Source organism: Mya arenaria, chromosome 3, assembly GCF_026914265.1.
Source record: "Mya arenaria isolate MELC-2E11 chromosome 3, ASM2691426v1".
NCBI classification, from domain to species: Eukaryota; Metazoa; Mollusca; class Bivalvia; order Myida; family Myidae; genus Mya; species Mya arenaria.
The window spans coordinates 80,301,611-80,318,766 of record NC_069124.1 but is presented as its reverse complement, the minus strand read 5'-3'; the positions used below and the strand labels follow the sequence as shown (position 1 = coordinate 80,318,766).

Here is a 17,156-nt window from a genome sequence, read left to right as displayed (position 1 = left end):
GAAAGATTTTACACATACAAGTTGGCTGGTCCTATCTTCCTTATTTTTGATGGAAGACACAAACTAATGGTTTTTTTCTAGAATTCATAAAAGAATAAAAAACAAGTGGTACCTTTTTCTGGAGAGTGAGTTTGTCATTCTCGGCATCCTCAAGCTTTCTGCGTAGTCGTTCTCCCTCCGATAGCTCGTCTAGGGAGGCCAGAGATGACACACTGCCCGTCTGAAACATGAAAGAATAGGATTACAACACAACGCAACATTCTGTACACTATGTGAACGATTAACACAACACACCCCACAATCTGTATACTATGTGAAAAAAATCATTTATAGTATGCATATTGTTTATATCATTTTTTATATGTAAAAAAATCAAACATGTGAGTTTCATTCGGATATTTTCAAATACATTATTTTTTATTGTTTTGTGCAATTCCAGTGAATATATATGAAACTATTGTTTTAAAGTGAAAATTTATGCATGCTAAAACTTACAGTATGACTGTATATTTTCATTTTCAAACTAAACCATGTGACTGTTCATATCCATACAAATGCATTCCAGGCAGCGTATATATCAAGAACCGGTATGCTAAGTGTGACGGGTGAAAACATACAGTTTACCTGCTTCCTACATCAGCCATACTAAATAAAGAACATTTCTGGTGTCAATATGTGTTCTGTAACCTACATTATAAGCTGTGCTAAGCCACTCTTTTGCGTTACCACTATTTGTTTATCCATAGTTTGGCATGGTTTATCAAATGTAACAATAATTTTTCATATACCTTGCTTTTCACTTTGGAAACTACTACCATTGTTTTTGAAGAAAGTAATAAAACGAAAAAGTGTTTCCTAAATTGCTAAATCAGTTGCTCTACAAAGAGAAAAGTAATCATTTTATGTTAAATGCCCTTTAGCTCCATAGTTTATCGCATTAAATCTGGAAAATCTTAAGAAATAGTTAAGTATATCTAGTATAGTAAGTAAGATATAATGAAAACAGTATTATGACAATAGCAAGAACTGTCACAGAGAGAGCAGGCTCAACTATTATGCCTCTTTTAAGTTTAAGGATTGCAAAGTTTAGTGAAACATGAATGGATCATTGTAAAATTAGATTACTTGCAAAACCTTTTCCAGTATTTCTAAGAAAAACAACAATTAAGGGGCAAAATTTGCATTATATGATATAGCTATAATACTTGATTGTATAAAGTTTCAGTGCAATACAACAAGTAGTTGCTGTGTAATTGACTTATATGTGCTTAACATGAACCTTAACCAGAATTTCTAAGATGAAAAATAAAGGCCCATGATTTGCATTATATTAAATAAGTGTTCTATTACTTCATGAAATATGTAGGTTGGATAGTTGAGAACACATATCAAAAGTTTCAGTGCAATACATGATGTATTTGCTGGGATAATGACTTTGAGGGGCATACAGGCAAAACCTTAACCTAGGTGTGTCGCTAGGGTGTGTAGAATAGCTCACCTTATTCTTCGAATAAGCTTTAAATGATGCCTCACTAGATGATTTGTAATAAACAATGACACATGGTAGACCTTGTTTTAGCCTAATGTTTGAGATTTCAACTTTATCATTTCATGACTATATATTACTTTACACCAGAATAATGGCGTAGAATTCCAGTATCTATGAGGCTTAGCTAGGCAAGGTGCTATGAAAAATATAAATCGGAAGTTAAAAAACTTCAAGAAGAAACAACTGTTCAATTAGGATTAAAGTATATAAACATTTTTATTAACTAATGATTAAAATGGTAATCATGAAGAACAAAAGATGGTTGTGGTAGATATCTATAATTACTTGGCTTAATGTTCTCATCATGAAAACCACTACAACGAAACTCTAGCAAATCATGTTAGATACAAAGCAAAAGGTTTATACTAAAGAAAAAAATCACAAAGTTCAAAGTTTATACAAAGATCACACAATGGTTCAATTTTATAATTCATTAAAACAAACATCATAAAAGCTGGGGGGAATTTATAAAAGAGAAAACTGATGATTTTAAAAAGATCAGATGAGGCAATTCCCTTTTGTTGCACAAATGAACTTTAGATAAAGGTTGTCTGAATCTGCAGTTGTACAAGTACCAAAGAGTCTGTTATTGACTACAGTATACATGTCCTGAAACAGACAGCAATGAAAACCAAGGAAGCAGCAGCATTCTGAAACTGATCTAAGTTGCTGGCTAGGTCATACACATGGCTGTCACAAATGGCTACCATTTATTATCATTTATTTGGGAAATATTATAAAATTCAAATGAACTACTAAAAGTGCTTAAATTATTTTTCTTGAATTTCCAGAACAAAAAGTTGTACTTCTCATTTCAATTCAAGTCTAAAAAATGGAAATTAACTTGAAAATTGTTCGTTCTTTTGAGCTTATTAAGTTTTAATATCTTATAGCATAAATTGGTAGAATGCCGAGCCAACAGCAAGGTAAGACAATAAAAGGACGTCACTATGTACTTACTGCTCGACCAAACAATGTTGGGGCACTTATAGTGCCATTTTTCTGAAACAGCCCAGGTCAACAGCCATCATATATTAACTACGATATAACTACAAGAATCATTTTCGTTAAAGAGAAATACCCGATGCAATTGTTTTGTACTCCCTGCAATAGTTTAGACAAATTCCATAATGAAACAGCAACATGTCTTAAAGCATTTACTGTTATAAAACTTACTAAAAACAGATTATTTTTTATTCGCATTGTTTGTCTAAAAAACAAGAATAAAGAGAAATATTTATTTAAATCCAAGAGGCAGACTCATTTTGCATTGCTTCTATTGAAGGAAAATCTTATTAATGACTTAGACAACAAGAACTGTCACTGTACGTGATGAATGCCCCCAAAGTGCCATCAAGTTTAATAGACTATGCAATTACTCATATGCCGACATTCAGGAAGAGCTATCATAAACTATATATATGCCCGCCCCCATGATAGTTGACGTCAAGCGTCTTGTAATCAACACATCCCCTTTATGTACCAAGTATTCTTTTACACCCCTCCCTGCATGACGAAGTTACAGCCAGGAGATGGAAAACCAAACAGATGAGTGCGTGGACGGACGGTGCATTATTAATATTCCCACCTTTAGGAGCATAAAAATAATCCGTCTATAATAAGAAAGACAAGAATTTTAGGAAAGAGCATGCAAGTTAGTGAGTTAAAGAAACATGTGAGCGGACAATTATCACTTTTATATAAACCATCCTATATAAATTATGGTTGTATAAGAACATATTTAATAACACATATGCCATTTTCCCACCTTCGGCTTATAGAAAAGCAATAGAACGTGACTGGTATAAACATTTTGAAAGACACTCATGTTTCTGTAATTATTGTAAAGATGTTGTTAAAAAGACATAATTTGATTTCCTGTTGGTTTGTCCCAAATATATCATTGGACTAAAATAAATTTCAAGCAGATGAGATGTAAACCCAAATATATAACTTAAATAAATTAATGTCTAGTAAGATTAAACAATCTGTTAAATGAACAGCAAATCCTATTTCTTTTGCATTTGAGAAGAGAATAATAGTCTTTCAAGAGTGACTGTTATATTCACAATTCCATTAATATATATAAATATACAATAATTATGTCTGTATTCACTTCAAGTATTGAAATGTGTAATATTCCATGTTTGCATTGACCTTACAAAAAATGACATGTTAAGTATTTTTTATAGATATAAATATTTTAAACTGTCCATATACATTTAATTATTTTTAACTGTCCTTCCCTATCTGCTAGCATATTTGAGATGTGTACAGTGAAAGGGAAGCAACTGCTACCTTAAGTCTGTCTCTCAGCTGCCTGTTGTCCTGCTTGAGTTGCGCAACTTGATTCTGCAGCAGCAGCAGTGTTTGGGGCTTGTGGTCAACTATCGCTGGCTTACGTACTGTCACACATAACATACAGGTTTAAAATGTATATAAAAATACATGATATTTATTTAAAACAGGTAAGTAATAAACTGTATGAATGTAAATGATAATTTGCACAACCAATATATGTATTCTCAGAAAATATGAAGGTATATGTTTTTTATAAAAAATGAGGCATACACGAGGATGAGTCGAAGAGTTCCTCATCACTGTCGTTCCAGCTGTCATCACCCGAATCACCAACACTCTCACTCTGCAAACAGAGCAAACAAAAGTTTACAGGTTTTATACATTAGTGCTCATACTAATGAAGAGTTAGAAAAAATACTTTTAAGCACATGTTTTAAAAAATATAAGTCTCAAAATTGTTTCATATTAACCATTTGTCAGCATTGCTTATCCATGGACAAAACATTTACATATGTACGTAAAATTCCTGTTGATTGTAATTTTCAGGAAACTTCCATGTGCTAACATTGCATACAAAATGAATGACTACCAAGAGTTAAATGTGTAATTAAATGAGGTTGTAACATCTATAAATGGGTAGCAGAAATGCATGCAGATGATAAAAGTAAAACAATGCGGGTCTCACAGTGATTCCAAACTTTTTCTTTATCTTGTGTACGCGGTCAATGAGTCGCACATTTTTGTCCTGCTCCTCAGTGAGCTGGTTCTTGAGGGATGTAAGTTCGTCCTCCAGCTCCTTCACCTCCTCCACGTCCTGCAGTGAAGAAGAGGGCATAGCTGGTAAGTGAAGTAAAATTTGTTAAGGATGCACTACATTGTTATGTTCTATCTGATCATTTGTGTTTAATATTAAGGCCATGCTAGATTCTAGGTTTAATGACATCAGGCAGATGGAAGGAATTGTTAACAGACTTCAGAATGAAAAAGATGAATAAAAAACTACCAAAATCTTAATTACTAAAAAAAACCTGTTTTTCAAGTGCTTACTTAAGTATAGAAATACCGTATAGAATATACGGTAAGAATTTCAATTTTCTAGATATGACCTTCAAATGTTTACGATTTTATGCTTTTTATTGGTGAAACATGCTACTAAGCTCATTTGTAGTATAGAGATATAGTTGTGTTTTTATAGCACTTTTCCTGCCAGGTAGGTAGACTTTAAAAATTCTAAACATAAAATCAATCTGGTATGATTGATCAAGAAAACTGTCCTCAGGTTAATATTTTACACCTTCAGACCTGGAAAACTTACAACATGATAAAAAAAACAATAATGATTTTGTTAGGATATAGACAAAGACAAATCATGTTTACTTTAAGTAACTATTGTTAAATATTAAATCCTAAGAGATCTTTGTACCACAGGTGGAGGAGCTGGGGTGGATAGTTGCTTCTTGAGAGTTGTGTAAGCCTCCTGGAGACGCTTGTTTTCCCCAACGAGACGCTTCAGGTCCTCATTCATTGACGCATTCTCTTCCTCCAGGTCCTGGCGGGAAATATGCAAACACACGTTAGCATGTGGGGCATCATCGTCATGGAGATATAGAGCTTACAGATATTTGTACAATTTTGCAAATGTAATTAAGTTGGAGTTAAAAATATATGCCCTATACTGAACTGTAGATTGCTTTTACTTTGCAAGGTTTAAGAAACCGATTTTTTACAAATCAAATTTGGTTGCAAATTTAAGATGACTAAAGATTTTTAAAAAAATTCAAACCTCATAAAATTAAAAAAAAAACATGAAAAAAGTACCTGGCAAAATAAATTTCATATACACTAAATGCTTGTGTAAATTATGTCATAAACTTAAGCCAAACTTATAGGCTGTTCCTCTAACTATCTTTATTTACATTTTTTGTTTGTTGCATGAAGCTAAATCATAATCAAGAGTTCTGTATCCAATTGTCTGCATAATGAATTATGCATGTGCGCTGCCCAAGGGTTGTTGAGATATCATCAAATCACAAGAGTTTGAAATAGCTTTTAGCCCACCTACCACCTGCTAGGCTCTTATGTTGTTAGCCTGCCAACTAAGTTAAATCAACTACTCTTATTGACAAAGTGAAGTAGCCAAAAAAAGTCAACAAAGAAGTATTTCCATTTTGTATTTTGCAAGTTCAGTTATTGCCAACATTTTTATCGACAGTAGAATGTTTTTGATACTTTTGTTAGCCCAAAGTTTCCAAAGACTAATGATTTAGTTCTGGCAATTATCATAACATCAAAATACCACTAGAAAATATATAAAAAATATGTGATTTCTGTGAAATTCAAAGCCTTTGGCAAAGATCTGAGAACTTATTCAATCATCATTAGGTAATTTATTTTATGTTTAGTCCTTAAGCCCGTACAAAAAAGCCTTTTTTTACATGTAATCTTCACTGATTGTAGTAAATATGGGAATATCTGGACAAAAAAGGTCTTCTTAAGTGAACAAAAACATGAATATTTAGTTTATTTAAATAAAAAAATCTTTTGATCATGAATTCATTTAAACTTTAAATAATATATACAGTTTAAAAGATTTAAAGGCAAACATTTGCTTTCTTTATCAGTTTATCTAGTACAAGTCATTACTTGCGCACATAGTGTGAAGTTAGTTGTGCATGTATTTGGTGATGTTTAAGTGGGGGCAGTTATTCACGGTGTTACATGATGAACAACACTGCATGATGGAGGATGGTGTGAGTAATGAGGAGATGAAATATTAGTGAGTCCAAATAAATCATGAACAAGCACAACATTGTTTTATCACTTCACAACTAACATCCTTTAAAGCAAGGGTGTTTTCAACATGGGTGTTTAGAACTGCATAGAAAAAATACTACAAAAAATTAGATTATTAGAAATGAAATACAAATGCTACTTATATTGAGAAAACACCTTTCACATTACATTAGACAGCATGAAGACAAGTTTGTTCACAAAGCATGGTACAATGTGACATTACTAAAGGTCAAGGCCAGACTGAGTCACTCTGTATAACCATGGCAACACAACAACTTTCATCACTTACCCTTTTCTTCATAGCCTAGGTACAATAAACGGGTTATCAGCAATAAAGCAGTGACTTCTAAAGACAGGAGTGAATTTTAACATCTAATGAAGAGTTAGTATTCTTCTACTGTCACTGCTAGAGTAACTAAATCTCAAATGGACAATGTGCCTGTTTGTATATTTCATGCCAAATAGGTTTGATATCTATTTTAAATACATTTTAAAGATTACTGGTTAAAATAATTGACATTAAAATGATATAATGTACTTAATGTATACATTGGATACAATAGTTAATGTACATGGACAACATTTCCGGATTACTTATTAATCAAAATACTGATAACAACTTTGAGAGTACAGATTTTAAGTAGTACAAAGTGTATGTGTGTTGGAGAGTTATGTGCCCCTGTTCATACCTTGACGGCCTCTAGTGTGCGCTGGTCTATAATAGCTTGAGGCGGCCCTGCGGCCCGTAACGCAACAGCTTCGTCATCTTCCTCTTCCTGTGCATGGACACAACATCCAAGTGAGAACACTCTATTACAAACCTACTGTGAGGCTACAACTTGTCATTACCATGCAAGCTAAAATTGCCTCATATTAGCAGCTACTACATTCTGAATGACTTGACTACGCAGCTTCAAGCCAGACAACTAGTAAATATAAAATTGTAGGCCCTTTGCATCTACCATGAACATTTGAGAGCTTATCTTGGTTCTAGAAACCGCACAAATGTTCACAAATAGAAATGGAAGATTCATGATAATCAATATTGTTTTGTTTTCAATGAGGGTCCCTCTACATCAGTGACAAATCAAATTGCAACGGAATTATGTTTAAGTATTCTTAAAAAACAAAATCTTCTTTTTTCTTATTAGTATCCTAACATTGTTTATGATATAACTTAGGGATGGGCAATGAGGAGAATATTTGATACTTGAGTATTCAGAAAGTCATATGTTCAAGTACTTTGAATACTATTATGATGTTCAGAAGAAAAAAGTATAGGTCATTGATACAGTACTGTTGTACAGGGATCTTGAAATGATCCTATATGGCATAGGAAATAAAATGGAGTGATGCGGTGTAAGTACCTTAAAAGCAAGACATTTTTTTAATACGGTACTGAAAATAATGTCCACATTGATCCTGGGAAACTTTTATATTATTTTTTTTGGTAAAGAATGAGCAGAACATTGATAAATGGCAAAGCTAAGGAAGCATGTACCACTATCAAAAACATCAATAAAACCCATGGGGATTAGGGGAACTGCACGGTGAGTCGTGTTGGAAACGCGTTATAAGTTTTAAATTATCTTTTAAAGCAAAGACACTTGTTACAATCTTGAAACAATAAATCTGAGTGCTTCAGTAATATAGTAGTAATGAATATGGTATTTGACACTCAATTTGACTGATAGAGGACTTTGATACTCAAGCAGTTGTTACCACCCCTAATATATAAATTATCTAAAAACATAACAAGCAAAACTAATCATGTTATTATTAATAAGGAATTATGAAAGTAAAAAGGGTGCATAAGATTCTGCAATAGATGTGTGCGAATCAACATTAATGAAACAATTAATCAATGGGTGAAATTAGTCAAATGATGTTTGCACTCAACACAGCATTAGTAGCAAACTGTTAGAGATGGATGGTCTTTAAACATTTCAAACTTATAAAGGGAACAATCACACACACCAACATCATAGGGAGTACTGGGACCTTACCTCCGACTGTTCAGGGGCTGGTGTCTCCTTGTGGGGCATCTCAGGGGTTAGTTCAGGCCTAAACTTGGCAACCATGTTCTCCTACAGTAACAGACAGGCACGCATGCTAGAATAGCTACATAAGCCATGATATTAGCGCATAAACTGGCATAATGACAAGAAAAAGCTTTAAAACACTTTTTATTGCATGTTATGTAAATAAACCACAGCAAATAAGTTTTAAAATGCTACAGGCTGACTTCTAAAGAAATAAAAAGAAGTATATGACAAACAAATAATGCACATTTTCATGCAGGTCACACCAGTAAGAGGTTTACCTTATTTGTCTCCCCTGAGTGATCTGGAATCTCGGCCACGGGCACAGGAAGGGAATCTTCAACTGTTGGAGACAAAATAAGCACTTCTAAAAAAGCTAAATATATATATTTCATTTCGAAATGAACTTAATCAATAACATAAATAATTTAATTATCTCATAGAAATTATGTTAGAGTTCTAGATGTGAAACCACAATCATAAATATGTATTACAGCCAAAATATTAGTTATTATGAAAGAAGACCAAGCCTTAACAAAACTCTTCACATAGTCTGTTAATATGTCTAATACAGTACAGAATACTTGTTCATTATCACAAACCTTTATCTGCTTGAGCCTCCTCTGCCTTGGCTGGAGCGCCCTCTGCTGGCGTCACAGACCAGGCGGTAGTAGTAGGAGCCCGGTCAAACACCTCCTGGAGACCGGTGAAACCAGAATCCATCCCATATGCCAAGGCATCATTACCTGTAAACATACAAGATAGGCAATACCATAATCACAAGAGTACGGTAAATGGTTTCTCTTTTATATGCTTTAAAACTTAAATAATACGAGAAAAATATGAATTTAAGAACTTTTCCATCCTGGTGAAAGATGTGAACTATTTTCTTGATGCTTCAAGCAGAAAAACTTTTGATTTTGCTAAGTTATAACTTAAAAACAATCATTCAAACAAAACAAATACATGTATAGCCATTTAAAAAAAATCATAATTTGTTTTCAACACTTGCATTTTAAGAATGTGTAATGTTTCACCAAGTTTGATGTTTGAAGTGTCACAATGTCTACCTGATTTATCCTTGCTTCTGGCATTGGCCCCTTTCCTCAACAGAAACTCACAAATCTCCACACTACCCTTTTTAGCTGCAGCCATCAGGGGAGTGCTGCAACATTAAGAATAAAGAATCATTTTACAAATTGTAGATGTTTTCATTCAGACAAGGCTTTTCATGATAGAGATCATGTTGACTCTGAATTTCAATTAAAAGTTGTAACTTTCAGGTCTTATTTTAAAGCGAAAAGTGTAGTTAGAGTCTTAACTTAAAAAACAAATGCCATATAGTATGTTAAACATTTCACCATATCTGTTAATATAGACATGAAAGCAAAACAGTTATACTTACATGTCATTTTCATCACAGAAGTTGACATTGGCGCCATGTTCTACCAGCTCCTTACAAATGGGCAGGTCCTCCGAAAATGCTGCATAGAACAGGGGAGGCTTGCCCGTCTATAACAACATAGTATCAGTCATTCAAAATTCAAAAAGTTACTACTGATCTATAAACCTTTTCATATGGTAGGACTGCTTAGATTGCATCATGGTGCTTTGTTTTTTTTAACATAAAATAATGTTTCAAGCGCAGTTGAACTTAATAGTAGATCCTAGTGCCCTACCTTGTCCCTGCTATTTGGGTCTGCCCGATGTTTGAGCAGGATCTGTACACAGTTGAGTTTGCCACGTACACATGCATGGTGCAGGGCGGTAAGGCTCATCCCATCCTTGTGGTCAATCACACCCCCAGCCTGCCAGGGGAGGGAAACAGGAAAGACTAACATTACAGTTGTACACAGAGGAGTGAGAACCATTCCAGCCGATATACATCAATTGATGTGGTTGAGAAATACACTGTATGGAATTTTCCGGCATGGAAAAAGTATCATGACAATCGACAGATGTGGAACAATTGCCTTTTATTTAACATTTATCTAGGCAAGGTATATTACTTGTAGGAATGAATGAATGTATGCGTGTGATATTACATTTATTCTAGGTTTAAATGATTATTCAGTAACATTATACAGAAGTCAGAGAGACAAACGTTACATATATCCTCGGGACAAAACTGCATGTAACACTGTGTCACAGCTGTTGCTTTAACAATTACAATGGTATGTTGCTCTACATAAATCATGGGATTCACTTGTTTCACTTGTTTGTTACAATGTGAGTCTGGCATGTCAGAAGCGTAGGCTTGGAGTTAATGGTTGGCAACTATATCATATCATAAACCAAAATGACACATCCTGCAGCTACAATTTAACATCAGAAGTTTTCCATTCTGACTTTCAAAATGTACCGGTATACCTCAATGAGTTTCTCAAGGATTTTAGGATGACCATCCCTGGCTGCTATCTGCACTGATGTATTGCCTGTAATGTATTATAAAAACTTAATAAAAAGAAATTAAAGAGGCCAAGGTTATCAGAAATGAAACATGCCATAAAATTAAAATAAAGTTTGTCTTACATAACAGCAAACTTACAAATACATTAACATCTTAAATTATTACATCAAACAATTTGCAAATGACAGATCAAGTAAAACAGGTGACTTAATTTATTCCAGTAAAAATATACTGTGTTGAATTATGTTGAGTTTGATACTTTATAGAATGTTATGACACGGCAAAAAATATAGAGGTGGTATACCCTGTATGGAAAGGACGTTCACCTCGGCTCCATGAGAGATAAGCAGCTCTACCACCTCATAATGGCCCAGTGTACATGCCACATGAAACCTGCAATAACAAACATACATAAAACATCCTTTAATTCCATCCAAGTCTGCCAACATCTCCAACCAGAACCCATCAGTACCCCTATATAAAGGTCCTGCGTACTAACCAGAACCCATCAGTACCCCTATATATCGGTCCCGCGTACCAACCAGAACCCATCAGTACCCCTATATATATAGGTCCCGGGTACCAACCAGAACCCATCAGTACCCCTATATATAGGTGACAGGTCCCGCGTACCAACAAGAACCCATCAGTACCCCTATATATAGGTCACACGTACCAACCAGAACCCATCAGTACCCCTATATATAGGTCCCACGTACCAACCAGAACCCATCAGTACCCCTATATATAGGTCCCGCGTACCAACCAGAACCCATCAGTACCCCTATATATAGGTCCCGCGTACCAACCAGAACCCATCAGTACCCCTATATATAGGTCCCGCGTACCAACCTGAACCCATCAGTACCCCTATATATAGGTCCCGCGTACCAACCAGAACCCATCAGTACCCCTATATAGAGGTCCCATGTACCAACCAGAACCCATCAGTACCCCTATATATAGGTCCCATGTACCAACCAGAACCCATCAGTACCCCTATATATATAGGTCCCACGTACCAACCAGAACCCATCAGTACCCCTATATATATATAGGTCCCGCGTACCAACCAGAACCCATCAGTACCCCTATATATAGGTCCCCCGTACCAACCAGAACCCATCAGTACCCCTATATATAGGTCCCGCGTACCAACCAGAACCCATCAGTACCCCTATATATAGGTCCCGCGTACCAACCAGAACCCATCAGTACCCCTATATATAGGTCCCGCGTACCAACCAGAACCCATCAGTACCCCTATATATATAGGCCCCGCGTACCAACCAGAACCCATCAGTACCCCTATATATAGGTCCCGCGTACCAACCAGAACCCATCAGTACCCCTATATATAGGTCCCACGTACCAACCAGAACCCATCAGTACCCCTATATATAGGTCCCGCGTACCAACCAGAACCCATCAGTACCCCTATATATAGGTCCCGCGTACCAACCAGAACCCATCAGTACCCCTATATAGAGGTCCCGCGTACCAACCAGAACCCATCAGTACCACTATATATATAGGTCCTGCTTACCAACCAGAACCCATCAGTACCCCTATATATATATATAGGTCCCGCGTACCAACCAGAACCCATCAGTACCCGTATATATAGGTCCCGCGTACCAACCAGAACCCATCAGTACCCCTATATATAGGTCCCGCGTACCAACCAGAACCCATCAGTACCCCTATATATAGGTCCCGCGTACCAACCAGAACCCATCAGTACCCCTATATATAGGTCCCACGTACCAACCAGAACCCATCAGTACCCCTATATATAGGTCCCGCGTACCAACCTGAACCCATCAGTACCCCTATATATAGGTCCCGCGTACCAACCAGAACCCATCAGTACCCCTATATATAGGTCCCGCGTACCAACCAGAACCCATCAGTACCCCTATATAGAGGTCCCACGTACCAACCAGAACCCATCAGTACCCCTATATATATAGGTCCCACGTACCAACCAGAACCCATCAGTACCCCTATATATATATAGGTCCCGCGTACCAACCAGAACCCATCAGTACCCCTATATATAGATCCCGCGTACCAACCAGAACCCATCAGTACCCCTATATACAGGTCCCGCGTACCAACCAGAACCCATCAGTACCCCTATATATAGGTCCCGCGTACCAACCAGAACCCATCAGAACCCATCAGTACCCCTATATATAGGTCCCACGTACCAACCAGAACCCATCAATACCCCTATATATAGGTCCCATGTACCAACCAGAACCCATCAGTACCCCTATATATAGGTCCCGCGTACCAACCAGAACCCATCAGTACCCCTATATATATAGGTCCCGCGTACCAACCAGAACCCATCAGTACCCCTATATATAGGTCCCACGTACCAACCAGAACCCATCAGTACCCCTATATATAGATCCCGCGTACCAACCAGAACCCATCAGTACCCCTATATATAGGTCCCACGTACCAACCAGAACCCATCAGTACCCCTATATATAGGTCCCGCGTACCAACCAGAACCCATCAGTACCCCTATATATAGGTCCCGCGTACCAACCAGAACCCATCAGTACCCCTATATATAGGTCCCGCGTACCAACCTGAACCCATCAGTACCCCTATATATAGGTCCCGCGTACCAACCAGAACCCATCAGTACCCCTATATATAGGTCCCGCGTACCAACCAGAACCCATCAGTACCCCTATATATCGGTCCCCCGTACCAACCAGAACCCATCAGTACCCCTATATATAGGTCCCGCGTACCAACCAGAACCCATCAGTACCCCTATATATAGGTCCCGCGTACCAACCAGAACCCATCAGTACCCCTATATATAGGTCCCGCGTACCAACCAGAACCCATCAGTACCCCTATATATAGGTCCCCCGTACCAACCAGAACCCATCAGTACCCCTATATATCGGTCCCGCGTACCAACCTGAACCCATCAGTACCCCTATATAAAGGTCCCACGTACCAACCAGAACCCATCAGTACCCCTATATATAGGTCCCGCGTACCAACCAGAACCCATCAGTACCCCTATATATAGGTCCTGCTTACCAACCAGAACCCATCAGTACCCCTATATATAGGTCCTGCTTACCAACCAGAACCCATCAGTACCCCTATATATGGGTCCTGCTTACCAACCAGAACCCATCAGTACCCCTATATATAGGTTCTGCTTACCAACCAGAACCCATCAGTACCCCTATATATAGGTCCCGCGTACCAACCAGAACCCATCAGTACCCCTATATATAGGTCCTGCTTACCAACCAGAACCCATCAGTACCCCTATATATAGGTCCCGCGTACCAACCAGAACCCATCAGTACCCCTATATATAGGTCCTGCTTACCAACCAGAACCCATCAGTACCCCTATATATATATAGGTCCCACGTACCAACCAGAACCCATCAGTACCCCTATATATAGGTCCCACGTACCAACCTGAACCCATCAGTACCCCTATATATAGGTCCTGCGTACCAACCAGAACCCATCAGTACCCCTATATATAGGTCCCGCGTACCAACCTGAACCCATCAGTACCCCTATATAAAGGTCCCACGTACCAACCAGAACCCATCAGTACCCCTATATATAGGTCCCGCGTACCAACCAGAACCCATCAGTACCCCTATATATAGGTCCTGCTTACCAACCAGAACCCATCAGTACCCCTATATATAGGTCCTGCTTACCAACCAGAACCCATCAGTACCCCTATATATAGGTCCTGCTTACCAACCAGAACCCATCAGTACCCCTATATATATATAGGTCCCACGTACCAACCAGAACCCATCAGTACCCCTATATATAGGTCCCACGTACCAACCTGAACCCATCAGTACCCCTATATATAGGTCCTGCGTACCAACCAGAACCCATCAGTACCCCTATATATAGGTCCCGCGTACCAACCAGAACCCATCAGTACCCCTATATATAGGTCCTGCTTACCAACCAGAACCCATCAGTACCCCTATATATAGGTCCCGCGTACCATCCAGAACCCATCAGTACCCCTATATATAGGTCCCGCGTACCAACCAGAACCCATCAGTACCCCTATATATAGGTCTCGCTTACCAACCAGAACCCATCAGTACCCCTATATATAGGTCCCGCGTACCAACCTGAACCCATCAGTACCCCTATATATCGGTCCCGCGTACCAACCAGAACCCATCAGTACCCCTATATATAGGTCCTGCTTACCAACCAGAACCCATCAGTACCCCTATATATAGGTCCCGCGTACCAACCAGAACCCATCAGTACCCCTATATATAGGTCCCGCGTACCAACCAGAACCCATCAGTACCCCTATATATAGGTCCCGCGTACCAACCAGAACCCATCAGTACCCCTATATATAGGTCCCGCGTACCAACCTGAACCCATCAGTACCCCTATATATAGGTCCCGCGTACCAACCAGAACCCATCAGTACCCCTATATAGAGGTCCCACGTACCAACCAGAACCCATCAGTACCTCTATATATATAGGTCCTGCTTACCAACCAGAACCCATCAGTACCCCTATATATATATAGGTCCCACGTACCAACCAGAATCCATCAGTACCCTATATATAGGTCCCGCGTACCAACCAGAACCCATCAGTACCCCTATATATAGGTCCCACGTACCAACCAGAACCCATCAGTACCCCTATATATAGGTCCCACGTACCAACCAGAACCCATCAGTACCCCTATATATAGGTCCCACGTACCAACCAGAACCCATCAGTACCCCTATATATAGGTCCCGCATACCAACCTGAACCCATCAGTACCCCTATATATAGGTCCCGCGTACCAACCAGAACCCATCAGTACCCCTATATATAGGTCCCGCGTACCAACCAGAACCCATCAGTACCCCTATATATAGGTCCCGCGTACCAACCAGAACCCATCAGTACCCCTATATATAGGTCCCGCGTACCAACCAGAACCCATCAGTACCCCTATATATAGGTCCCGCGTACCAACCTGAACCCATCAGTACCCCTATATATAGATCCCGCGTACCAACCTGAACCCATCAGTACCCCTATATATAGGTCCCGCGTACCAACCAGAACCCATCAGTACCCCTATATATAGGTCCCGCGTACCAACCTGAACCCATCAGTACCCCTATATATATATAGGTCCCAAGTACCAACCAGAACCCATCAGAACCCATCAGTACCCCTATATATATATAGGTCCCACGTACCAACCTGAACCCATCAGAACCCATCAGTACCCCTATATATAGATCCCGCGTACCAACCTGAACCCATCAGTACCCCTATATAGAGGTCCCACGTACCAACCAGAACCCATCAGTACCCCTATATATAGGTCCCGCGTACCAACCAGAACCCATCAGTACCCCTATATATAGGTCCCACGTACCAACCAGAACCCATCAGTACCCCTATATATAGGTCCCATGTACCAACCAGAACCCATCAGTACCCCTATATATAGGTCCCACGTACCAACCAGAACCCATCAGTACCCTATATATAGGTCCCACGTACCAACCAGAACCCATCAGTACCCTATATATAGGTCCCGCGTACCAACCAGAACCCATCAGTACCCCTATATATAGGTCCCACGTACCAACCAGAACCCATCAGTACCCCTATATATAGGTCCCGCGTACCAACCAGAACCCATCAGTACCCCTATATATAGGTCCCGCGTACCAACCTGAACCCATCAGTACCCCTATATATAGGTCCCGCTTACCAACCAGAACCCATCAGTACCCCTATATATAGGTCCCACGTACCAACCAGAACCCATCAGTACCCCTATATATATAGGTCCTGCTTACCAACCAGAACCCATCAGTACCCCTATATATATATAGGTCCCACGTACCAACCAGAACCCATCAGTACCCCTATATATAGGTCCCGCGTACCAACCAGAACCCATCAGTACCCCTATATAAAGGTCTCGCGTACCAACCAGAACCCATCAGTACCCCTATATATAGGTCCCACGTACCAACCAGAACCCATCAG

At 38.8% G+C, this 17,156-nt stretch overlaps 1 protein-coding gene across 6 annotated transcripts in view; it reads right to left on the bottom strand.

Annotated features, from left to right (window-relative positions):
* LOC128227566 (ankycorbin-like) overlaps positions 1-17,156 on the bottom strand; it is a 32,804-nt gene that overhangs the window by 6,818 nt on the left and 8,830 nt on the right. Inside the window, exons 4-19 of one of the 6 annotated variants that reach the window (XM_052938212.1) lie at positions 11,400-11,488; positions 11,056-11,120; positions 10,365-10,493; positions 10,091-10,197; positions 9,756-9,850; positions 9,288-9,431; positions 8,967-9,028; positions 8,650-8,730; positions 7,333-7,419; positions 6,933-6,947; positions 5,274-5,399; positions 4,536-4,664; positions 4,121-4,193; positions 3,848-3,954; positions 2,510-2,551; positions 113-220 (exon numbers count right to left, since the gene is read on the bottom strand). In XM_052938212.1, the coding sequence (XP_052794172.1) occupies positions 113-220; positions 2,510-2,551; positions 3,848-3,954; positions 4,121-4,193; positions 4,536-4,664; positions 5,274-5,399; positions 6,933-6,947; positions 7,333-7,419; positions 8,650-8,730; positions 8,967-9,028; positions 9,288-9,431; positions 9,756-9,850; positions 10,091-10,197; positions 10,365-10,493; positions 11,056-11,120; positions 11,400-11,488 (1,459 nt within the window). The remainder of the gene's footprint in view (positions 1-112; positions 221-2,509; positions 2,552-3,847; positions 3,955-4,120; positions 4,194-4,535; positions 4,665-5,273; positions 5,400-6,932; positions 6,948-7,332; positions 7,420-8,649; positions 8,731-8,966; positions 9,029-9,287; positions 9,432-9,755; positions 9,851-10,090; positions 10,198-10,364; positions 10,494-11,055; positions 11,121-11,399; positions 11,489-17,156) is intronic. The other 5 variants (XM_052938214.1, XM_052938213.1, XM_052938215.1 and 2 more) reach the window with 5 other exon arrangements.